General features: G+C 39.6%; 1 protein-coding gene across 2 annotated transcripts; it reads left to right on the plus strand.

Annotated features, from left to right (window-relative positions):
• The first annotated feature begins 5,457 nt into the window (after positions 1–5,457).
• mafga (v-maf avian musculoaponeurotic fibrosarcoma oncogene homolog Ga) lies at positions 5,458–26,104 on the plus strand. 2 transcript variants are annotated; one of them, XM_079873746.1, is made up of 3 exons: positions 5,458–5,622; positions 18,527–18,600; positions 23,174–26,104. In XM_079873746.1, the coding sequence occupies exons 2-3, from the start codon at positions 18,565–18,567 to the stop codon at positions 23,579–23,581; spliced, it is 444 nt and encodes a 147-aa protein (XP_079729872.1). In that variant the 5' UTR covers positions 5,458–5,622; positions 18,527–18,564; the 3' UTR covers positions 23,582–26,104. The 2 variants fall into 2 exon arrangements, with proteins under 2 accessions (XP_079729872.1, XP_079729871.1); XM_079873745.1 differs by lacking the exon at positions 5,458–5,622 and adding an exon at positions 5,865–5,996 and having other exon boundaries at positions 23,174–26,067.
• Positions 26,105–26,386: the final 282 nt, after the last annotated feature.

Raw genomic sequence — 26,386 nt, forward strand, 5'->3', positions numbered from 1 at the left:
AGGAAGTGTTGCATGCCTTAAATGTTAAATGGATTGTGGCAGAAATATTTTATGTAATGGCTTCAAAAGTGGTCAAAAAGGTTTCATATTTTCAAAATCAAATGTATACAAACAAAGAAATAATGCAGACTAGGATGCTCAGGTCATAGACCATGTAGACTTACCCAAAAAGTGCTTAAAGGACAAGTTCGGTATTTTACACTTAAAGCCCTGTTTACAGATCGTTTCTGATGAAATAGAACGGTTAAGATTAAATTTTGGACAAATGCTGCTGTCCCGAGAATTTTAGGTTTCTTTCGCTTGCATTGGATGTGCTGTGAGGTACGGTATTACTCCGCGCCAGAAACTGAAATGGGGTTCAGGGGTTGTTTTCTTCTTCTTCTTCGTGGTTTTTTATTTATTTGTATTTTTTTACGGCGGATCGCAAACAATGAAATGCCAGTGGTTTGCTTGCAAAGGTGCATTATCGCCACCAACTGGGCTGGAGTGTCTATTATTCAAGCTCTCAACGGAAGAATGGTGCGTTCAAGTCCTCCTGGGAAGTTCGTACGTACGAGGTGGGAAGTCGTGCTTATAACGGCATGTGCGTTCAAGTCACTTTCGTCGGAGCAAGATGGCGGAGTACTTTCTCTTAATTAATTACACAAAAATACAGTAAAATTCTTAAAATCTTGTTCTAGAAAATGAAGAACAAAGAAATGTGCATCAGGTGTACTTTGTATTCTTATGTTTTTAATTAATTTATGAAGCCACTGCCAGCTCATCGTTATATGTTGCATTGTTATATTATAATACTATCATATTCTGTGTTGGCGATTAGCTAACTGCGCTGTAAATAGAAAAGCCTGACAATATCACAGCTAAATACCTTTACGTATTGTGTATTCCGCCATGTTAATCACTGACACGCCCCCAACTCGTACAGATCGGGGCTTAAAGAAAATCCCGAGCTCCCCACTGGTATTTACGACATTGTGGTGGCGTTCATGTGCGTTCAACTCGTAAATACGATCTATACGAGATGACTTGAACGCACCACTAGTTCGGGTGTGAGGCGTTTGGAAAAATAGCTCCACAGTTTTACAACGAATGGTAAAACACCTGTTGGAAAGCATATTTTGCAGCGATTTTTGTGTGAGCATATCAGTGGACACCCCTGACCACTCGGTGAGTTTCACGTCTTTGTAAACGAAAGTTTAATGTGTTTTAGGAAGGAGTGTTCGAGTGCACCTATACACCCAGTCTACTGGTGGGGGGGAAAGTGAAAGAAACCTAAAATTCTCGGGACAGCAGCATTTGTCCAAAATTTAATCTTAACCGTTCTATTTCATCAGAAACGATCTGTAAAAAGGGCTTTAAGTGTAAAATACTGAACTTGTCCTTTAACACAGTAGAACTACCAGTCATATGATTAGCTTAGATCATTACAAACCAATCACCAGAACAAATCACAGTAAAGAAAACTTGAATGACATTGATTTTTACTCAACTGTAAGATTTAAATATATATGTATCTTTCTGTTCAGGAGACTCGCTTGGTTGTTGTGACCAGTGATCTCCCGGCCGTGAATAAAACTTCATTCCTACAAAGAGCAACTTGGGAGTTGTGTAAGGTGGAAGCCTGTATAACGGTCCAAATGGGGGTTTCCGCTAAGACGGGTGAAGGTCTCTGTGCGTTACTGTCTTTCCTTTTACGCAAAACAATATGTATTATTCTCATATGTATTACCTCATTATTTCATCTGACTCCATAAATGAAAAAGTTTTTAATGATATCTGAGCATCATTAAAAGTGAGCGAATGTTTGATTATTCTTTTTAACTCTTTAAAGGGTTAGTTCACCCAAATATTATGTCATTAATGTCGTTCCAAGCCCGTAAGACCTCCGTTCATCTTCAGAACAAAGTTTAAGATATTTTAGATTTAGTCCGAGAGCTTTCTGTCCCTCCATTGAAAATGTATGTACGGTATACTGGCCATGTCCAGAAGGTAATACAGACATCATCAAAGTAGTCCATGTGACATCAGTGGGTTAGTTAGAATTTTTTGAATCATCGAAAATACATTTTGGTCCAAAAATAACAAAAACTACGACTTTATTCAGCATTGTATTCTCTTCCGGGTCTGTTGTCAATCCGCATTCACGACTCCGCAGTGACGCTGCTGACGGAAGACGGAAGAAATCGGTCACATTCACGTTTACACAATCAAAGATACTTTGGTATAGCCCCCATGGAATTGCATACACTTGAATTCAACTTAATGTTTACTTCAGTAGAGGAATGGCCACTATTACAGATATAAGCTGACCAACATTACTTCTCTTGTAATAGCTTTGGATTGGCCATGCTGTGGTTTTCCACGTACACTTATCTAAAGTAACATTAAATTAAAACAGAGGTAAGACACACCCGAGTTTAGATTGGTCAAGCAGCATTTGCTGTTCTAAATGGAAATTCACTTCTTGTCTTTGCAAACCAAGTACACTTGAATTAGTACCAAATATTAGTCGTCACTAATCTGACGCAAAACTTGCGGTAACGTATGAATCCGTTTAATTTACTTGGGAAAATAATTTCAGAGTCAGTCAGAATAAATCAAATGTAACAATTTATTATGCCAGGTAAATAGTATCATGCCAATTTCATAATCAGTTCAAAGATAATAAATACAAAACATCAAATGCTCTAGAATAAAGAGAAAAGATGTGAACCTGACATCAGAAAATACATGATGCTGAGAGTTTTGGCCACTCTCAGCATCACCGGTAGCCTGAATGCCAGCCACACTTAGCCCCGCCCACAACATTTTTAGGTCGGGAAGTTCGGTCTGGACTTGATCCATTGTGGAGCCATTATGCTCGAACAAAAGCTGTTCGGACCAATCAAATTGTCAGGGCGGGCTTTATACGATGATGGACAGATGATCAACAGTAATGTAATCATCAACGTCACCAACGTCAGCGCTTGGGTTGAATTCGTTTACAACAAATATGACTGCCGCTAAAGAATTGGATTTCATGAGTTCACACTTACAAATAAGTCAGATAGAATAAATGCATATTTGGCGTGCTGTCCGAGGAGAGGCTCCGGGCTCGGTATTCGGCCCGAACCCAAAGTACTCCCCCCGTATCCCAGGCTGTGTAAGAACAGGCCAAGAGTAAGTGGAGGGATGCTGAAAACTGTCAAGGAATGTTAGGTGAGTTGACAGAGTGAATAAATATATGCTTCCTCTCATGCTGATAGGGTAGACATGGTAATTGTTTTATGACAAGTTGATTGGATTGATTATTTGAACGTGCTCCTACTGAACTTTGTTTATGAAACTTCATGCCCCATAATCACAGCCCAATGGAGCAGTATCAGACTCACATTCTGATTAGAATCTTAGTATGACGACGTCAGGCTACATCACCGGCTGATCTGAGCTACAAATCGCCACAAGCCGTCTTCAGCATCTCCCTAAATACTCAGACCAAGGCAGAAACCTCTTTTCAAATGTAAACATGAGTTCACAGTGGGAATTTGCATTAATCATCGTCCCAGACTTAATGTGGACAGAGGTTGATTTACATGGGGGCACAACCACAGCAGTTATCAAGATATCTCTAAACTCTCCACACCTTATTACCTTTTTGGTTTACTTCGGTGGGAATGAGACTTTTGTACCAGTCGCACTGAGACATTTCAAATGAAACCAAACATGTATAATACTGTGTGATATTTGTTCATATTAAACCATATAGATGTTTGGGTGAATTCAGGTAGTGATGGGTGAAGGGAATGATGTGTAAATTGGGAGGTGATCCACTCAAGTGTGATTGTGTCTCGAATGGGGATGGTAATATAGCAAGAGAGTTCAAATGTTAATTTCCTTTGTTTTCTCAGAGAGTAGCCCTATCTTCCAGTTCTTCCAGTTTCTCCAGTCTTACACGGGTAAGACACATCTGAGGAATAGATGTACTAAAGATTCTATGCTCAAAAGACCACCGCAGAGACAGTGATAGTGTTGGAAGACTATAGAAAAGCCCTCGGGGTGAGGCTGTAATACTCTTGAGTTAGTATTAATGATCCTGTGTCGGACCAGCGTATACACCTGAGAAGGACGGTGAGAGTGTATGGATGCTAAAGATGTGTGTGCTCATGTGTGATTGAGGTAGTGATAGTAGCTTCTTAACGGGACGCCGTCACCATAATTCAGGGAAATATTGTATTGTATAGTAAGTATTCAGGAAATTACCTCAAGGTACTGTAGTAGCCTAAATTATTTTATTATATTAACAACTGGAAGTTGTTTGAATTTTCCGTGTTGAAGAAGTAGGTTGTATTCTTATTGAGTATTTCCATGACAGGGATAGTTCACCCAAAAATGAAAATTCCATTATAATTTTCTCACAATTTGTTCCAAACCTGTATGCATTTCTTTCTTCTGTCTCATTTTTTACAGAATATCTTCTGTTGTGTTCCGTACGCAAAAGAACAGATGGTTAAAGGTTTGTAATGGTAAATGGTGACAGTTTTCTTTTTTTTTCAGTGAACTACCAACTCAACGTGTGTATATTCCCTATCAAAGATCCAAAGTAAGCATCTTCCCCAGCAGACTGAACTGGTCTAAAGGTTTTTTTTCTTTCCTCTGAATTTTATGGAGGCAACTCTGCTCAGTGTGCGCTCATCACTTTTTGTCAGCGCATGGAGTGGTTCTGGGTTCTCTGGGTGAAGATGTGAAGCCAGCAGCAGCAAACTATCAAAACTACTAGATACTTTCAATTTAAGAGTCCTGCTTGAGCTGAAGAAACTGTGTGTGTGTGTGGTGTGTGTGTGTGTAGAATTGCACAAACTAAATTATACTGTTCTGTCATTAGAAATGTTTGAGTTTATGTTTAAATGGACAGAGAAAATGTACTCTTTAAAAAGACACATATTGAAGGAAGTCATGCCAGCTATGCCATTGATTTTTTTTTAAATGTGCTTACCCAAAATTCTTTTTTTTTTTTTTGCTTAACCGATTGAACTGAGGTGTTTTGCAATTTGGAAGCTAATTTGAATTGTCATTTTTAATAAACATTGATTGTAATTCTTTTTTGTCACTTAACAGTGGCGTGACACTTCAATCGTCTGTATATAATCGACTGTCCAATTACACTGACATTTGCACAGTATTTAATGTGTAATTTCTTATATACATTTTTTGTATAAATTATAAAACAAAATATTAAAACATCTCTCATCTCTCAGGAATAACCTTTTCCACCTAATGTAAAATATCTAACATGTTGACCATTCATTCATGCATTCTTTATAAAAAAAGGGGGGGTGTTGGTATGTTGAGATGTTACTTAGAAGCACCCTCCATATATCATGAATGAGGAATTATTTAAAAACAAAAATGTATCATTTTAATGATTAAAATTGTATTGAAGACTGCTCCTTTAAATGAGCGGTGTCGTAGAGCATACATGAATGAAGCCACGTGATCAAACATCATATGACGTCTGATGATTTCAGTACAAGAGAAAGAGAATCCGAGCGACAATAACACATTTACACGTCTGATTTCACTCAAACACACTTTGGATTCTGGACTCACTCCACACGCGCATAGAGAAAGGCTTCTGTTGTTCAGGTGAGTCGACTCGATTATTGTTTCATGAAATGTGTGAGAGTGTTGTTGTGCTGAGTGTGCATGCACGCCTCCACTTACTGTCATATTATATCAATAGCATATACATAAAGCAGCTCTATATACGCGCACGTGCATTTATGTTGATTCACAGCTGCAAACGAGCCGCTTTGTGTCGTAAACATATTTAATAAACGTGATTGGAATCAGAGGCGCGCAAGTCTATGGGGATTCCCTGCGTGTGTTGCTGTGAATTAGAGGTATTATAGTGACAGCTAGGGGGATGTGCAGAAATGTGTGGATTACACACACACACACACACACACCAGCACAAAGCTGCTGTTTCATCATAAGGGCGCTGTGTGTTTCAGCACCAGGTAAGGCGCGCGTGTTTGTCAATATGAAATGAAGATGTATTCAGATATATTGATTTCTGATGGGGGGAATTTGTTCTTTTATTATGCAGTTTTTCATATCTAGGTAAATATCGGAGGGGAAGAAGATTTAATCAGAACGTAGATGCTGATTCATCATAATGCTGCTCGGTTTATGAATTTTTCTCAGCTCAGGAATCATTTGCCGGATCTATATTCCAAATTTGCGTGATGGTCATGTGCTTTACAGTATGACTCTCAAAAACAGATGATTGCTAGTGGGAATATCGAATAATTTCGATTAATAAGCGTTGCTGAGCGTTTTTCAGAGACCTTTAAAAAAAAGACCTGTTTGAATGCTTGTGTGTTTGCAGAGTTTTAATTCTGTCACAAGTGATTTCCATTTTAAATGATTCATTTTTGATAATTATCCTAATATTAATCTTAGGTTGCTTTTCTGAATTGCTTGCTGTTATAATATGATACGCATAAACGATGTATCTGAGCATCTCCAACTCTCCTTATCGCAATAAGCATCTATATTGAGCTGATGGTTAGAGACTGTAAAAACATAAAGTGCCTAAAATCTTTTAAAATATTGCACATTCATTTAGGAAATATGTAATGTGTTTGATTTATTTTATTTTTTGCAGTATAGGAGATAAACATTTGAACACAGCTCTAATCTGGCATTATATTTTGTGGAGTTTTGTATTGTTACAAAAAACAAACATATAAAACAAAAACAAAACAAAAAAATCATTAAACACATTAGCAACATGCCCAATAATGTGGCATATATTGTCACACTATATGATGTAAGCTGTAACAATTGAACCTTCATTCAACTGTGAAAAGTCAAATATAAACTGTAATATCAGAAATAGTCAACAAATGTTGTAATTTAAAACATTTTACAATTTTAGTTGCCCTGACCTGCTAATGATATGAACATGTATTGAGAACACAGTTCAACCTTTTGTTCAAATGCCATTGTGATTTTATTGTGCACACTTGTTTACTCAACAGCTATTACAAAAATATGAAGATATTGAAATATCAGCTTGGAAAGACAGAACAACCACAAAAAAATGATCCCGGTTTCAGAGGATGAGGTGTTGTTTTGTGTGGTGCACATTCATGTATTTGGTCAAATTTGTGTAATGAGACTTTTGACCTAATCAGCAATGACTTTGGGCAAGCCTGAATCTGCCTGGCATTAATAAGCACGCCCTTTTGTGTCATAAACCCCATCTAGCTGTATGTAATGGCACCTGAACAGATGAGCGCCTTCATCAAGCAGCAGGGGTGTAGATTCATTTGAAAGATGTACTGTGGTCCATCATTCCAGCTTTCCCTTTGTCTGTGACTGGTATTTCTGGTCAAAATGATCCACCATTCATCGGCTGAAGGTTTGCTGGACAGGAGTTGATGCAACCTAAAGAAAGTGTTTAATGAGTGGAGGAGGTGCTCCTGAAATCTTGCGTTTCTAATGCGGTCTCTGCAGAAACAACAGTCCCTCGGTCCTCCTGAATGCAGCGCTCGGGACTCCAGGAGAGATCAATAGGGTTTTTGGGGGGGGGTGTTGGGAGGGGTGTCTGATGAAACTCAGTGTAAGTGAGAGCGTCTTTTTTTTTTTTTACCGCAGTTGTCTTTCTCTTGCTGTTGCTATGTGTTTTTCTTTCTTTCTTTCTTTCTTTGAGACGTAACACTGTGCAAGAATGTTTTATTTAAAGATGTTAATGTATAGTAGAATTAATGCAGAATAAGCCTGCATCAAAGAGCTCAAATTTAACAAACAATTGGGTTTAAAGACAAATAACTTTTTATTATTTCTGCCATATATTGTCCAATTTCTCCAACTAGTCTGGAATAAGACTGGAAATCTTAAGTAATTTAACCATTTTGGTTCCTATATTCTAATTTTCAGTTCCTTAACTATTATTTTTCTTTTCCCCCACGTACCATGTACTTTCATCGAGGAAAAATCAGGTGTTCAAGAACTGTTAATGGAACCAAACAACATGAAAATTCAGTGTTGTATAGAGTAAAAGACCAAATATATATACTTTTATTATATACTTTCACGTCACTTCACTTAATTGGCCTGTAGGTGGTGCATGGACTAAAACGGATATAATAATAATAATAATAGAAAAACGGTGGCTCCTAATATTAATTCCAATAATTTCAAATGTTAAGTTTTTACTTTCTCTTGTAGCACAGAGGTTGCATGAGTGCATTTATTCACCAACCTTGATCGCAAACAATATGGTTGAGATTCATGTTTGTATTTATTACAGTTTGTCCGAGAAGTTTCGCTCGCAGATTTTAGTGGGAGCAAATTGAAGATGCGACCTCGTGAGGGAACACTGACACTTTCATTCCAGCAGAATTTGACAATGGACGTCGCTAAACTTCAACATGCATGTCAGATCATCAGTGCTTTTTTTGCCGATGACCTCTTTTAGCATGGTCAACAGGTCATTCAGACTTGTTCATTAAAGTCAGCTATGAAACGTCTCGTGTCCTGTTCTCTTTTTTTTTTTTCCTAACACCGTTCTAGTACATTTGATTTGAACTCAGGTTTTTGGCCCTGCCATTTAATATTTGCCAGATTTACTTCTTCCCTGTATTTAAACTGAGGAAATAAATGTTATCTGATAGTTTATAAAAGCTTTTTTTGCATTCCAAGCCTTACCCGTGTGTGCGGCCCTGCAAAATCAATACAGCATTAGAAAGAGACTCTAATCTTTTTTTACAATGTTTGAGGGTGTCTCCAAATGTCAATAATGAATCTACCTTTCATTGAGCTCTCAAATTCGAGCTCTCAAATTCAATCTCTTCACAAAAGTTGGGCTCCGGTGTGTTTACAGCTGACTAATGAGGCTTTTTTCCTGCAATGTAAGCAGGGTTGACTTTGAGAGAACACTTCTCGAGATGTTTTTGGCCAGCGCCACTCCTCTATCACTGTCTATCTATCAACAGTGCTTCCATTGGGTTATTGACTGTTAATGGCGCTGAAACTTCAGAATAATTTGCATCTCCTTTTCACGCTCTGAATAGCCGCTAGTTTATGGCTTCCCTGCCCTCTGTGCATAAATTGATGCCCGTCTTGAAGAAACACAACCCTAGCCATCGGCCCAGTCTGATTTTTAATTTGCAGTTAAATGCTGCTCGACACACGGAGCTTGTTTGATAATTGACTTGACTCTGTTGAAGGGAGAGATGATTAGATCTGCATAAAACTACTCGTTTCCTCTTCTTTTTATCTTTTCTGGTTGTACTTGATGAGGCAGATCAGAGAGAGAGAGGTGCTGATCATGCATGAAATGAAATGCAGGGTTGCTAAGCCAGTGGCAGTCTTCATTAAGGGGCATCAGGGCTTCTGAGAGGTCAGCAGGTTAGAACATGACTTGCATGTACATTAGTATCCTGAAACCTGATGATGGCTTTCACTAAATGTCTATTTCCATAATGATCGTTCACTGTACTTCTCTCTAGCTTGGGCAGCACTAGGGATGGGCTAATGGGGTTTAAAGGCTTACTTTACCCAAAAATTATCATTCTGTCATCATTTACTTACACTCATGTCATTCCAAACCTCAATGATTTCCTTTCTTCTGCTGCACATCAATTTCCTGTCTTCCTGAGTGGATTGGGTTTGTTGCTGATTGCTCCATATAACCTAGCTTTGTTTTTAATCTGTTTTTTTCTATCTTTCCTTGCTGTTTATATTTCTGTATTGTATGTCACATTAATCTGACATCACTAACTTTAATCTAAATCAGCATATGCGTTAGCATTTTGCTAACCTGTTAACCCGCCATCTGTGCTTACCATTTTTTTTTCTCGCACGCTGATGGACTTTTGATGGACTTTTACGCGTCCATCAAACAACTGTGGTGAGTCGGGTCAGTAAACAAACACGATGAGCCATGTCTTCTGTTATTGTCACTTGCACTGCCTGCCACATGTATAGTATAGCATTCTCTGTCAGCGGTGAGGGCTACACATGTGATAAATGCAGAGAAATAGACAGGCTGACGGAGAAGATTTCAGAAGATAGTAAGAGTGCAAGGGCTTTAGATACTGCTTTGGATGCAACTAGCTTAGTGAACTCTGTACATTGTTCAGTTCCGGCTAGGGCTGAACGATATTCTGTTTTAACATCGACATCGCGATGTGCGCATGAGTGATAGTCACATCGCCGGAACATGCGATGTGAAGGGTAGTAGCACTCATGGTGTATTAAAAGAATGGTAGCACACAGTAAACACGAGTTTGTTGTATGGCTTGTTGCTGCGGTGACATTTGCACGTTCCGCGTGCCTGCACAGTGATTGGTTCGCTGTGCCACTGCTCACCGATCACAGCCAACATTCACTGGCAATCCTATAGCTAAAAATGGGCGACGAAGAGGATCCGCCGCAAAAAAAATGATGATTTCGTACCAGCTATTTGGAACTATTTCGGCTCCAAAAAGGGGGATGTTGACCAAAAAGAGGTACTTTGCCTGGAGTGTTATAAAGTTGTGGATGGTTGTCTTTTTTAAAAAGTCTTTTGTCTTTTATTTTCGTGTTCGCATTTATGAGGAAAAAACAATGTTACGTTACAGTTCTCCATTACGGACGCGACCGTTATGATGCGGCACTAAAAGACTGCTTTAAAACTTTCACAGAGACCTCAAACAGAAAGCACAAAGCCTTTATTTAAAACGAATTTCGTTTTGTATTAATTGTATCTTAATTTTAATCCGTGTTTCATTATCCAATTTCCTGGATTTAATAAATAAAAAGTTAATATAGCAGACAATAAATAATCACGACACGGAGGCGCCAGCGACTGAACAGCTTAAGCTATCATCCATGAACCGAAACCCGTAGCTTATCTATCTAAATATATCTATTATCTACAGAAATCTCTACTTTTAAAAATAACCATTCAAAACAAAATAAAACTGTATGAAATGTGCATTTCTCTCTGGCGTGTTCACTACTGCGAAGATCGCGAGTCAGTATCATCAGTATCGAGAGAGAATAAGATTTTTTTTTTGCTTATTTTGAGGAATTAGGCTATAGCCTAATGAACAAACAAACATCTGTTAAGAGCGCCGCCACGTTGGATTGTGTAGAACGTTCACCGAATTCTTACAGAAATATGTTCTAATTTTGGAATAAAATATTAAGTGACCTTTTTGTCACTTGTAATGAAGCTTGTTTATTAGTGAAATTATTAATATCATGGAATGGTAATTATTGACTTTAGCCTGGATTGATGGCTCGCAATATCGCAATATATATCGTTGGGAAAAAAATATCGCAATGTGTTTTTTTTTTTTCAATATCGTGCAGCCCTAATTCCGGCTGAAGTAGAGCCCGTGCAGCAGGGCAACTGGGTGACCGTGAGATGCTGTAGTCGCAGGACAAAACACCGCTCTTCCATTAAATAGGTTCTCTCCACTCAGTGAAGCACCCACTGTGAATCCTGTTGAATGTGCCCTAGTTATTGGTGATTCTATTACACGGAACGTGAAAATAGAGACACCAGCCACCATAGTCACATGTTTGCCGAGAGCCAGAGCGCCTGACATCAAAGCAAATTTAAAAGTGATGTTCGACTCCGCCAGTCGGAGATCACTAAAATTAACGTTAAAGAGGTGTGTGAACTCACAAATATGATGTCAGACACTGTAATTTGCTCTGGTCCCCTTCCTGTTTGCAGGAGTGATGAGATGCTTAGTAGACTGTCCTCACTCAATGGCTGGCTGTCTAAGTGGTGTCCGCAAAATGATATAGGGTTCATTTTTGGTTCATTTTTTTTTTTCTCTAGTAATATGGCACATAGTCTTCGAGTTAACCTAGACTAACTGGGGCTCAGGTCAGGAAGCAGTCAGACTGGCTAAACCGACCGTCTGCTAGCTGTTTCACGTCACTGAGGTCAGATAAATCCAGTGATTGGATTGAACGAGCTCTTTCTCATGAATAAATGCAGAGAAGGGCTCAATGCTTCTTCCTCACATTTAGTGACGTTACTTCGACTTTGCTTTTCAACCCGGAAGAACGAAATTGCTCTGAAAAATAACCAATTTCCACTTATTAATAAAATGTATGAGTGCTTTTAGTGTTTTCAGTAATATGCAGCCTGTACGTATTTGTTCACATCTCAATAAATGTGTTTTGGGGGTTCATGATCCTTTAAGGTCTTCCTACGGTATTTCCCGCCAAAATAAAAGCTCAATGGTTTAAAGTTTGAAAGCAAAGAAATTAGAACAACCATAAATGCTAGCATTGTGATTTTACTGTTCCTCTGTAAAATAAAATAATAATAATAATAATAATCATGATAATACTAATTATTATTGTTATAATAATAACTATTCTATTAATACTCTTTTATTATAACATATTGTATTATAATATTATTATTGTTAAATACTCAATTTACATTAGTATAATGTCAAGTCACCTTTATTTATATAGCACTTTTTACAATACAAATTGTTTCAAAGCAGCAATAATCAAATAATTACTTTATTTATTAATGTTCTTATTTCCTCTCAGATGTATGTTTCATGCTCCTTTATTTATTATGTGAGAAGCAATCATGGAATGATATGAGAGAGTGGTTAAGTGGTTTTACGCTTGTTATAAAGAAATACTTCACAAAAAAATCAGGTACTCCAGAGAGCTGTGTGTATCTTCAGTGTTTTATTTTATTGAAGGGTCACATTGTGCTGTAGAGGACAGGTAAATGGGGCAGGTCGGTGTTTCTTCAGCATAGTCGGCCCAATGGCATCCATCTGTGGACTAATCCCTGAGGCCTCGGTAAAGGAAAGCAATCATTAACACATGACACAGGGACACAAGGCCACAGCGCTTTTGTTAGCTCAGCATTTATCATATGTATGCATACTGTAATATATGTATCATTGCATCATTGCATCCTCTAAATTTATGAATGCTGCCAGGGTTTGAAGGTTGGAAATGAACGCTCTAGTCATTTAAGTTCAGCTACACAACTTCCTAATTGGTGCCTTGGTTGGGGTCCTTGCTGAGATCAGGGTTTTTTACCCTTCATTTTGCAAGCTAGCCCAAATGTGCTGAGGATGCATTTTTCACAAGGCTGTTTCCTCTAACCAACCCCCCTCCCCCCATGTTCCCTTGCTTTATTTGTTCTTTTATTTCTCCTCATTTCTGTTTCTCTTCATGTATTCACCTGCCCTCTTGTTAATGCCTTAACTCAGTGTTTTCATTCAGGTTCAAGCATTCTATCAGTTTCCTAAAGCAAACAACAAACTGTGCTAATAAACACAGGGTGCTGTAATACTACCGAGGGGAAAATCCTAATCCTAACCTTTTATCTTCACACCAAAATCTTATGAATTGTTAAAATATTGGTGTCTAGGGCGCCGTTAGCCTGGAGGCTCAAACTACTAAATGAATACCAGGAATGATAAAGAAATCAAGTTTATTAGATACATAAAATACAAGTGATTAAAGCACAAAGCATACTTCAACCTTCCAAATTCTGCGACAGTTCACGGTTCTATGGTTCATTTTCTCTTTTGAGGTTAATACACAGCTTAATCCAAAGCAGACATTTTGCTCTGTCTTGTTTGGGTTTAGGAAATGGAATAAAATAAATTCCATTGCCCATCCTCTCAGGACACATGGAATCAGTGTTACAAGTACCTCAGGCACATCGTTTTACCATTTTTGTAGCATAAACACCATCAAACCGATGCTTTGGTTCTTCCAATGTTTCTCCATGGCACTAAAACCTAAAGATGTCCACGTTCCAGTACCCGTGCAACTGATTCTCAACTGCCATTGGCTCACCTGCGTTCGAGGGGAGGGGCTTACCGATAGATCAATTATGGTGCCCTTGGAATTCCGACAACATGTGTTGAGTCTGGCCCATGACCATTTTTAGTCTGGACACATTGGGATAACCAAAACTTATAACCGGGTGCTCCAACATCTATTTTGGTTAGGGTTAAAAACTGATGTCTCGTAGTATTGTAAAACATGCCATAACTGTCAGGTGGGTGGAAAACCTAACCAGCTCCTGCCGCCTGCTCCTCTCTGTCCTATACCTGCAGTAGGTGAACCGTTTGAATGTGTTCTTGTGGATTGTGTGGGTCCACTTTCCCGCACTAAATCCGGTTGTCAGTATTCATTGACGATCATGTGTGTTGCTACTCGGTATACAGAAGCTATTCCGTGAAGGATTTTAACTGGTAAAACAGTGACAAAAGCTCTTACGAATTTCTTCACGACTTTTGGGTTACCGTAAACGGACCTAACAGATCAAGGTTCTAATTTCTTATCTCACGTATTTCCTAATGACAAACTTTTATTTTGGATGCGATTAATCGTGATTAATTGTTTCACAGCCCTAGGAAAAGTAAGTATTCCCTGGCCTTAAGGGACAGATTTACTAAACGGGCAAATTAGTGCAAGACCAGTAAAAGCGCTGATGGGAGTGGAAGGTTCTGCAGATAATGCGCAAATTAAAGAATACAGCTCATTCCATTAATGACTGACACAATCTACAAAGAGCAGCACTAATTAGCATAGGGTCGCAAACAAGCAGAATATCATCAGGTGTGGGTAATCTACTAACAACACATGCGCAGCAAATTAAAAATAATGTTGCTTGGCAAACAATGTTCAGATAACAACTTTTCTCCCATCTGTCTTGTGGTCTCTGTTCTCGGCGGTGCCTCCTCCTAGCAGAAACTATCAAAATCCATGTCAAGCGCAAAATGGGTTAAGATATGCTGTTTTGGGCGGTAGTTTAAAGGGATAAGCCCTGTGAAGCTGTGTGTGTCAAGCAGGGCGGGGCCGAGAGCCGTGGGAACGGAGCGAGACTGGTGGCTCGAGTGCTAATGAGCGTCACTTGCGCATTGTGTCTTATGCTGTGTTCACACCAAGCGCAAATTTAAATATTTTTATAAATAGGTTTCATACAAAGTCAATGCAAAGACAAAAGTCAAAGTCAATGTAAAGACGGCAAACGCTCAATATTCGCATCAATCGTGTCTTGTTGAAAAATTTCAAATTGAGCGTATAATTCTCATGACACGTTGTTGCGCAAGCCAATCAGTTAACAGCTTTTTGATAAGTCTGTGCACTGGGCTCTGGTCATCCTCCAGTAGCGCTGGAAACGGCTGTCATCCAGGCGCAGTTCCTGGAGTAGACGGTGAAATTTACAGATTTTTTTTGTGTGTGAGTATGAGTGTGAGTGTGCGCCTCTGGACGGTGCTGTGAACCCAGACACCTCTGTGTTTCAGAGTTGCATAACATGTACAGGGCTGCAAGAGTAGCCTAACTATCTCCAACATGGTTGATGACGGAAAAAATGGCAGAAAGAAATGTTGTTGAATGTGTGTGACACTCCTCGTGCAATGTTTTTATTGGCGTGAGTAACACGAGAAACAAGAAACATCCAATGAGTAATCTAGAGCAAGTACCGCTTTTGGTGTGAACACACCATTACGGAGGAGCTCCGGAAGGATAAAAGTAGAAGTGACGACAGTGAAGGAGAGAGGACCAGGCCTGGACTTTATGTTGTTGTTTTGTATTAGTCGTCCATGAGGGGCTGCCGCTTTCCTTTTTATTTTGTTGTTTATGTTTTATGATTAAAGTTTTACCTTGCCGCCTCCCGTCTCCTCCTTCCCTGAACTTAATTTAGAACAGCAAAAGAGAGTTGTTTGGCGCGACGTGGAGCGGTTACGTTTAACACAATGCATATACCATGTATTAAAGGCAAAATATATGTATTAATGTGCTACTTTTTTAAAGTTAAACCAATAAATGTCATCCTTCTGCTAGAAATGTAGTCCCTAACAGTGACAGTAAATGGCAACAGGATGTTCTCAGGATGCCTTATCATCTGATAAAAAACTAAAGCGAAAACAGATTAAAATAAATAAATAAAAAATAAAAACAGAGACTGGAACTGTTATTTTTTTAACACAATATATGATATATCCTCACATACATACATCTGTTTCTCTCTCAGCAAAGTACTCTTATAGTTTAAACCAGATGGGTTCATATGTAAGTATGAAATGAATGTGTTTTAGTTTACATTAGTTTTAAGGTATGGATGTAATGTGTAGGTTTTCAAAAATAGTTATGGATCATTGTGATCTGTCTTTGTTTCAGCTAACACTGCTGTAACCTACATCTAAAAGGTCCTACGGTATTGTTATGGTGGTCCGGGTCCTAAACCTGAGGGATTATTAGTCTGAAGATGGGCAGAAACTGCCTGTGGACCAATGAGATGTCCTGTTCTTCCCGGGTACTTGAGGTCTTCTTACTCTCTAAGAGGAGTCTGTCAGTTGTCCTTGCATCCTTCGCTGATGGTGTTGGACATTTGATTGTGCAAGTCCATCAAGATTTAATCAAGTGTAGCACACCTTTCTCCACAGTTGCAGTCAGAGAGGACACCCACCATAAAACTGGGCGAAGGGGTGGGTGTGTGTGTGTATGTATAGAGAGTATAGAGAAAGAAGCATGTCTCTGCCTGTGTGACAACATCCCCACTGTGACACATCTGCTTCAGTTTCATCCCCACAGAAGAAATTAATTCACAATGAGTAAATTCTTGGTGCTTCAGTTCAGTGTGTGTTGTTGCTTTTAGTTGTTATCTTCCCAGATGGCAGCAGTTTGGTGCTACTGAGATACTTTTGGTTGTTTGCAGTAACCGCTCTTTATTGTAGTGCCTTGCCTGTTACAAGCCTAGAGTTTTGTCTCTGTTTTGTTTTATTTCTGAGTTGTTTTTGGAGCGCGCGTGTGTGTGTGTGTGTGTGTGTGTGTGTGTGTGTGTGTGTGTGTGTGTGTGTGTGTGTGTGTGTGTGTGTGTGTGTGTGTGTGTGTGTGTGTGTGTGTGTGTGTGTGTGTGTGTGTGTGTGTGTGTGTGTGTGTGTGTGTGTGTGTGTGTGTGTGTGTGTGTGTGTGTGTGTGTGTGTGTGTGTGTGTGTGTGAATGATGTCTCATTGGATCCTGCAGGCTGAGATTGTTTGAACTGAGAATTGTCTTTTGCCTGTTTACTGACTCTAATTTTTGGATTGCTTGTCGACTTGTACTTGTCTGTGTAAAATAAATGTTAAAATATAGCTGCTTGTAGCGATGACGGGCCCAAGCCGGTGGCACCGCCACCCCGGTGACTTTAGGGTATCTGTGCACAACGGGCAATATGAATTTAAAACACGATAAATGTAAAAGAACCACATCAAAGTAATCTGAATACGCCACATTTACTGTAGCACTATGACCCACAACAGCCACATCCATGAGATCATTTAAATTTAGATGGATTTCATGTCATGGATCGGTCACTTTAAAATGAGTGCGAAGTTATCTTGTTGATTTTCATGATGGCACAGCACAAAATTATGTGAGTGTAACTGCGATGGAGATGATAATCAAAAATGTCTACCGTTTAACAAATTTCTACTGGTTTATTGTGTCTACAGGTATATCATCCACCCAAAGCAACAGGATTAGTGATTTCTTCTCTTTTTACTGCAAAAAATGCTTTTCTTACTTAGTATTTTTGTCTTGTTTCCAGTCCAAATATCTAAAAATTCTTAAATCAAGATGTGTAAAATGACATAAGATATTAAGTCCTGTTTTCAGGGGGAATTAATCAAAATTAAGTGAGTTGATGCTTAAAAAAAGCAAAATGATCTGCCAACGGGGTGAGAAAAATTTATTTTAATTTAAACAGAAACGAGATTATTTTTCTCACCCCATTGGTAGATCATTTTGATTGTTTTCAGCAAAAACTCACTTAATTTTGATTAATTTCCCCAGAAAACAAGACTTAATATCTTATGTCATTTTACTACTTGAGTAAATGCATCTTAATATAAGAAATGTTTGATATTTGGACTGGAAACAAGACAAAAATACTAAGTAAGAAAAACATTTTTTTTGCAGTGTAGTAATGCTATTCAAGGCAAGCAACAGAAACATTACATATTATCACAGTTCAGGCCCACATTATTTCTTGCCGTTCTGGTTTATGTGGTACTGTTGCGCCATGGTCATGCAAGTATTTGTTTTTTGATATTAAAATAATTGGCGAGAATCAAAAATATGTAAAAAAAAATTATATTAAAACCTTATTTAAAGCAAAAATATCTAAATCTTTAATGTGAAATAAAATTACTCATATCGTGATATAAGATTTGGTCATATCATACCCACCTCTAATGTTGCTCATACTTATGGTTAGTGATTTGACATGAATGATACCCTAAATAGCGTGGCTTGTTGAGAAGAGATGTACAATTACTTTTTAAGCTTTTTTTTTTTCATGATAAAATAGAAAATCACTAAAGTAGAACACCTCTTGTTTTTTGTTTGTTTCTTGTTTCAAACTTGGATTGAAATTAACATATTCTAGATTAACATAGCAATTCACTGCATGTATTTCGATTAACGTTTGAACACAGTTGTGAGCTTGATGATCTGAGAAGCGTGTGTGTGTGTGACCGTATCTCTGTTGTTTTCTCAGACCTGTCGAGCGGGGCAGTGGAGAGCGGCTCTCGTGGTATGACTACTACAAACAAGGGAAACAAAGCACTCAAGGTACTGTATGTTCAGATGATTTTTCAAACGCAAGTGTCTCCAAATCACAATTCAAAGCTTAAGACCGCAGAAGAAAAGTATTAAATCACACAATTTAATCATATTTTCTTTTAGTAACAGGAAACGAAGCAATCATGAACTAAAAATTAGCAATATTTTTTACAGCATTTATTATAAATCTTTTTTTAATATTAGTTAATATCTTTTATTCATTGTCCACGTTAGTGCATCTTGGTTAACAAATTCAAATGCAAATTTTGTTTTAAAAATGTGTTTAAAAAATGATGAATTTAACATCAATTAATCGTCAATTGTTCATTGTTAGTTCATGTCTGACGTCAGAACCCGGAAGTCTAATTCGGCGCTAGCACTTTTGAGATTTTTCTATGGGGTTTTATCTCTCAATATTGTTTTTATTAGTTTTATAAGAACAACAAAAGTTAACAAACATAAACAACCATATCTCCCACCCTCCCCCCTAAAAAAAGAAAAGAAAAAAAAAGCCAAGACAACATAACAAATGACATAAGTGCCTAAATAAAGTACAAAGGAGAAAGATAAATCACGTAAAGATGGGGATCGAAATCAGCACAAAAATCATAGTAATCGATGTGTTAAAATCTTTAAGTTCTGCTGTCATGTAAATGTTGGAGGAAGGGACCCCAGACCTTGGGGAAATTAATACAAGACTTTGCTTCAATAAACCCTATTTTTTCAAGGTTTAAGACAGAGACCATTACAGCAAGCCATCTCTGAAACCATGGGGTGGCTTTCCAATCCCTTCATATAATTCGGTTTCACTTTATTTTGACGGTTCCTTTAACACATTCAGTTGACTATAAGTAACATTGCACCTACATGTCTATTGTCTACTAACTGTCATTAGAGTGTTAGTGGGAGTGTTAGTAGAAGTGTAATGGAGTGTTAGTGGAGTGTGTTAGTGGAGTGTTAGTGGAGTGTTAGTGGAGAGTTGGTAGAGTGTTGGTGGAGTATTAGTGGAGTGTTGGTGGAGTGTTGGTGGAGTGTCGGTGGTGTGTTGGTGGTGTGTTGGTGGTGTGTTGGTGGTGTGTTGGTGGAGTGTCGGTGGAGTGTTGGTGGTGTGTTGGTGGAGTGTTTAGTGGGGTGTCGGTGGAGTGTCGGTGGAGTGTCGGTGGAGTGTCGGTGGAGTGTCGGTGGAGTGTCGGTGGAGTATTAGTGGAGTGTCGGTGGAGTGTTTAGTGGGGTGTTGGTGGAGTGGAGTATTAGTGTTGTATTAGTGGAGTGTTGGTGGAGTGTCGGTGGAGTGTTGGTGGAGTGTCAGTGGAGTATTAGTGGAGTGTCAGTGGAGTATTAGTGGAGTATTAGTGGGGTGTTGGTGGAGTATTAGTGTTGTATTAGTGGAGTGTTGGTGGAGTATTAGTGGAGTGTCAGTGGAGTATTAGTGGGGTGTTGGTGGAGTATTAGTGTTGTATTAGTGGAGTGTTGGTGGAGTATTAGTGGAGTGTTGGTGGAGTGTTGGTGGTGTATTGGTGGAGTGTCAGTGGAGTATTAGTGGAGTATTAGTGGGGTGTTGGTGGAGTATTAGTGTTGTATTAGTGGAGTGTTGGTGGAGAGTATTAGTGGAGTGTTGGTGGAGTGTTGGTGGTGTATTGGTGGAGTGTTGGTGGAGTGTCAGTGGAGTATTAGTGTTGTATTAGTGGAGTATTGGTGGAGTGTTGGTGGAGTATTGGTGGAGTGTCAGTGGAGTATTAGTGTTGTATTAGTGGAGTATTAGTGGAGTATTGGTGGAGTGTTGGTGGAGTGTTGGTGGAGTGTCAGTGGAGTGTCAGTGGAGTATTAGTGTTGTATTAGTGGAGTATTAGTGGTATGTTGGTAGAGTGTTGGTGGGGTATTAGTGGAGTGTCGGTGGAGTATTAGTGTTGTATTAGTGGAGTGTTGGAGTATTGGTGGTGTGTTGGTGGAGTATTAGTGTTGTATTAGTGGAGTGTTGGAGTATTGGTGGAGTGTTGGTGGAGTGTTGGTGGAGTGTTGGTGGAGTGTTGGTGGAGTGTTGGTGGAGTGTTGGTGGAGTGTTGGTGGTGTGTTGGTGGTGTGTCGGTGGAGTGTCGGTGGAGTATTAGTGTTGTATTAGTGTTGTATTAGTGGAGTGTTGGTGGTGTGTTGGTGGAGTGTTGGTGGAGTATTAGTGGAGTGTTGGTGGAGTATTAGTGGAGTGTCAGTGGAGTATTAGTGGAGTATTAGTGGGGTGTTGGTGGAGTATTAGTGTTGTATTAGTGGAGTGTTGGTGGAGTATTAGTGGAGTGTTGGTGGAGTGTTGGTGGAGTGTTGGTGGAGTGTTGGTGGAGTGTTGGTGGAGTGTTGGTGGAGTGTTGGTGGAGTGTTGGTGGAGTGTTGGTGGAGTGTTGGTGGAGTATTAGTGGAGTGTTGGTGGAGTATTAGTGGAGTGTCAGTGGAGTATTAGTGGAGTATTAGTGGGGTGTTGGTGGAGTATTAGTGTTGTATTAGTGGAGTGTTGGTGGAGTATTAGTGGAGTGTTGGTGGTGTGTTGGTGGTGTGTTGGTGGAGTGTTGGTGGAGTGTTGGTGGAGTGTTGGTGGAGTGTTGGTGGAGTGTTGGTGGAGTGTTGGTGGAGTGTTGGTGGAGTGTTGGTGGTGTGTTGGTGGTGTGTCGGTGGAGTGTCGGTGGAGTATTAGTGTTGTATTAGTGTTGTATTAGTGGAGTGTTGGTGGTGTGTTGGTGGAGTGTTGGTGGAGTGTTGGTGGAGTGTTGGTGGAGTGTTGGTGGAGTGTTGGTGGAGTGTTGGTGGAGTGTTGGTGGAGTGTTGGTGGAGTGTTGGTGGAGTGTCAGTGGAGTATTAGTGGGGTGTTGGTGGAGTATTAGTGTTGTATTAGTGGAGTGTTGGTGGAGTATTAGTGGAGTGTTGGTGGAGTGTTGGTGGAGTGTTGGTGGAGTGTTGGTGGAGTGTCAGTGGAGTATTAGTGTTGTATTAGTGGAGTATTGGTGGAGTGTTGGTGGAGTATTGGTGGAGTGTCAGTGGAGTATTAGTGTTGTATTAGTGGAGTATTGGTGGAGTGTTGGTGGAGTGTTAGTGGAGTGTCAGTGGAGTATTAGTGTTGTATTAGTGGAGTATTAGTGGTATGTTGGTAGAGTGTTGGTGGGGTATTAGTGGAGTGTCGGTGGAGTATTAGTGTTGTAATAGTGGAGTGTTGGAGTATTGGTGGTGTGTTGGTGGAGTATTAGTGTTGTATTAGTGGAGTGTTGGTGGTGTGTTGGTGGTGTGTCGGTGGAGTGTCGGTGGAGTATTAGTGTTGTATTAGTGTTGTATTAGTGGAGTGTTGGTGGAGTGTTGGTGGAGTGTTGGTGGAGTGTTGGTGGAGTGTTGGTGGAGTGTTGGTGGAGTGTTGGTGGAGTGTTGGTGGAGTGTTGGTGGAGTGTTGGTGGAGTGTTGGTGGAGTGTTGGTGGAGTGTTGGTGGAGTGTTGGAGTATTAGTGTTGTATTAGTGGAGTGTTGGAGTATTGGTGGTGTGTTGGTGGAGTGTTGGTGGAGTGTTGGTGGAGTGTTGGTGGTGTGTTGGTGGTGTGTCGGTGGAGTGTCGGTGGAGTATTAGTGTTGTATTAGTGTTGTATTAGTGTTGTATTAGTGGAGTGTTGGTGGAGTGTTGGTGGTGTGTTGGTGGTGTGTTGGTGGAGTGTTGGTGGAGTATTAGTGGAGTGTTGGTGGAGTATTAGTGGAGTATTAGTGGAGTGGAGTGTTGGTGGAGTGTCGGTGGAGTGTCGGTGGAGTGTCGGTGGAGTGTCGGTGGAGTGTCGGTGGTGTGTCGGTGGTGTGTCGGTGGTGTGTCGGTGGTGTGTCGGTGGTGTGTCGGTGGTGTGTCGGTGGTGTGTCGGTGGTGTGTCGGTGGTGTGTCGGTGGTGTGTCGGTGGTGTGTCGGTGGTGTGTCGGTGGTGTGTCGGTGGTGTGTCGGTGGTGTGTCGGTGGTGTGTCGGTGGTGTGTCGGTGGAGTGTTTAGTGGGGTGTTTGTGGAGTATTAGTGGAGTGTTGGTGGAGTGTTTAGTGGAGTGTTGGTGGAGTGTTGGTGGAGTATTAGTGGAGTGGAGTATTAGTGTTGTGTTGGTGGAGTGTCGGTGGAGTGTCGGTGGAGTGTCGGTGGAGTGTCGGTGGAGTGTCGGTGGAGTGTCGGTGGAGTGTTGGTGGAGTATTAGTGGAGTGTTGGTGGTGTATTGGTGGAGTGTTAGTGGAGTGTTGGTGGTGTATTAGTGGAGTGTTGGTGGTGTATTGGTGGAGTGTTGGTGGAGTGTCAGTGGAGTATTAGTGTTGTATTAGTGTTGTATTAGTGGAGTGTCGGTGGAGTGTCGGTGGAGTGTTGGTGGTGTATTAGTTGAGTGTTAGTAGAGTGTTAGTAGAGTGTCTCCTTAATATCTGCAAACTCTTCATTGTGATGCTCCTCCAACAGACATTCTACTGACTATAAAGTGACTTTGCAACTAACTTTGCAATCTCTGTTACTTTAATTACTTATTATCACTGTAAAGCTGCTTTGAATCAATCTATATAGTTAAAAGCGCTGTATAAATGAAGGTGACTTGATCTGCAGGTGAAGCGAGAGCCAGGTGAGAATGGCACGAGTCTTACGGATGATGAACTGGTGTCCATGTCTGTGCGAGAGCTGAACCAGCACTTGCGCGGCCTGACCAAAGATGAAATCCTGCAGTTGAAACAGCGTCGACGCACGCTGAAAAACCGAGGCTACGCCGCCAGCTGTCGCGTGAAGCGTGTGACGCAGAAGGAGGAGCTGGAGAAGCAGAAGATCGAGCTCCAGCACGAGGTGGAGAAGCTGGTCTCGGAGAACGCCAGCATTAAAGCTGAGCTGGAGCTGCTGCGCTCCAAATATGAGGCTCTGCAGAGCTTCGCCAGGACTGTGGCCCACAGGGGTCCCGTCACAAAAGTGGCCACCACCAGCGTCATCACCATCGTCAAGTCCAAAACACAAGCACGGTCTTAATGCACTGACCCGGAGCCGTTCTGGAAGGGGATCCATCAGGCACAGGTTTACTCATGCTCAAATCTATTCAGAAATCTACTCTACGACCATAAAAGTGTAGACAGAATCTCTCAGAAAAAGATAAAGGACTTATTATTTCTATTTAGAGATTTATCCGTTAATTGCAGCCCTTGTTCTTAATGAACAACATTTGGTTACACTTTATTTTAAGGTGTCAGTGTTACACTGTATTTATACATTTAAGTACTGAGTAATATTAATTAACTACATGTACTTACTATAGGGTTAGGGTTTGGTTGAGGGTTAGTTGCATTTAATTTTACATAATTTACTGTTATTACTATGGTAAGTACATGTAACATATGTAACAAGGACACTGTAAAATAAAGTGTTACCCAACATTTTTTATCAACATTTCAGTAATCAGATTCACGCTAAAACATTCAGAAATCTACTCTTTGACCATACAAATGTAAACAGGCAACACTAAAATCTCTCAGAAAAAGATAAAGGACTTTTTTTTTTTTTGGAGATTCAATTTGTATCAATATTTCATTAATTACAATATTACACAGACTTGAGCTTGACCCAAAAATTATTTTAAAAGTTGTAATTTAGTCACCATTATTTGGTACTAAGCCCGTGTCACTTGGTCCATAGAACACAAAAGGAGAAGTTTTTGTGCTGGTTTATTTTTTCCATACAGAGAAAGCATACAGTGACCAGATCAGAAAAGTCACACTTCAACATGTAAACAGCCTGTGATTGAAGACACACAAGAACTGATAGCATTCGTCACTGACATCAGACCTGACGAGGGACATCTAGGCACACCAAAGTCAAATATGTGCATTAGAGATCTTCCCGGGTCCCTGATATGATTGTAAAGCGCTGTGGGTGTACATATGAAAGCACTATATATGAGCCTTTGCCACATTCACTCTGTACCCGGCATGGATCGACCCGAATCACTTCCTACCCAAACGCAACATGCATAAATACATTTAAAAAAAAGAAAAAGCCAATAATATTAGACCCAAGGCTTCACATGCTTGCGTCCCTGTACGCCAGTGGCTGTTGGTGACTGTCATCTTTGACAGGTTGAAAATGAAGAAACACTTGTAGCTTTTAAAGTATGCCCATCTCTTCTCAACTTATTTGTTGATGAATTTCATTCTCCAATCCATTTACGTAAGCCATGTTCCCAGATTATGTAGCCTATACTTCAAAAAATATGCAGAATATGTTTTTTTGGGGATTTCACACATTGTTTTGTTTGAAGAAAAACAAGAAATTATACAGTTATGGCTTAATTGTTTGTGATTAGTTTGGCATCACCTGCATTTAGATGTTTTTTTGTAATCAATACCTGGTATTACCTGCACATAATATTACAATATTAGTGTTAATGTTAATAAGCAAATAAGCATTTACACACAGAAGAACAGATTGACTGAGTAACATTCTCATAGAAATGTATATAAAATAAAATAAAATATTGTTAAGCGCACAAAACTAATAATGAAAATTTGGCACATTTTAAAAGAATTTTAGTCTTCTCTGGTCTATTCGGTAAAAGCACATTTATTTAAAATTACCTGAGACCGGGGCAACTAAAAGGTTTTCGAGTCGAGGTGGACCCGTGAAGACCTCTAATGTGCAAGCACTGATGAAGTTAATAGTTAACGAATAACCACTTGAATTTGTGTGTGTTCCTGATGGAAAACTATCAGATGTTATTGTCAGATGTTGTCAGAACTATCTGATGGATGTAATGCAAAAATGATATCCTTTCATGGTACTTTTTTAAAAATCCTTTTAGGGCTATGTGAGATATACTATATGCTTTCATCATATGGAAAAGAGCCTGGACATTTGCAAAAACTCTCATTTTTCTTTTCCCACGGAAGAAAGTTGACTAACTTTACGTTTTTGGGTCCAGTTCAGCTCCAGCTTGAGTCGCCTGTGCTTGTTATTGTCCACTGACTGATATACTGATGGGAAAAACTAAAGGTATTCACTGTTCTAACAGAAATGGTATAAGAAGTAAGGATCTTGTAATTCACAAAGCAAGTAACAATTATTTTCAGTTATCAAATTTCTTTCCTGTTGAGTTCAATTCCATTAGTGGAATGATGTTTACAAGTTATATTCTGAGGAATATGAGCAGGAGAGGCAATAAACTACAGTTTTTATGCATGGGAGAGTCTGGCAGGTGACGTTCATCTTTTGCAGACATGACTTGTGAGAAAAAGTCTTTCCTAAAAAACAACGCAAAGATGAGGCATTTATTTGCTTTTAGTTGGTAAACCGTGTTGGTAAAGTGTTGATCATAGCTTTGTTCAGTCGTAGAGCTGTAGTTTTGTTGTTCTGTGCTTTATATGGATGGGCTGGAACTTAACACAGGCTTTATTGTTGAATCGTTAGCAAAAGGGTTTCTGATGTCTTACTTCAACTAAAAAAAACTTTGTTGTTTTTCTTCCCGGAAAACGAAAACAGAAAAAAAAACCTGTTATTTATATGAACAAAAAAAAATAGTTTGATATCAATTTTGCAATTGTACCAAAAGTGGCTTATTATTGAAGTCTGATTGCTTTTCTAGTAAATAGACACGTGCAATGGGGCGTGCTGTGTGTGTATGTGGTCAGGTGACAGTGTTGTTCACTGTGTAAGTGTCCTGCTGTATTCTTTAAGTGAATATTATAACGTAATATAGGCCGTGTACATTCATAATGGCTCCTTCCATATCTCAGAACATCTGGGTTTTGTTGAATGATAAAACTTTACTGTAGCTGACTGTAACAC

This window comes from Squalius cephalus (genome assembly GCF_949319135.1).
Source record: "Squalius cephalus genome assembly, chromosome: 1".
Lineage (NCBI taxonomy): Eukaryota > Metazoa > Chordata > Actinopteri > Cypriniformes > Leuciscidae > Squalius > Squalius cephalus.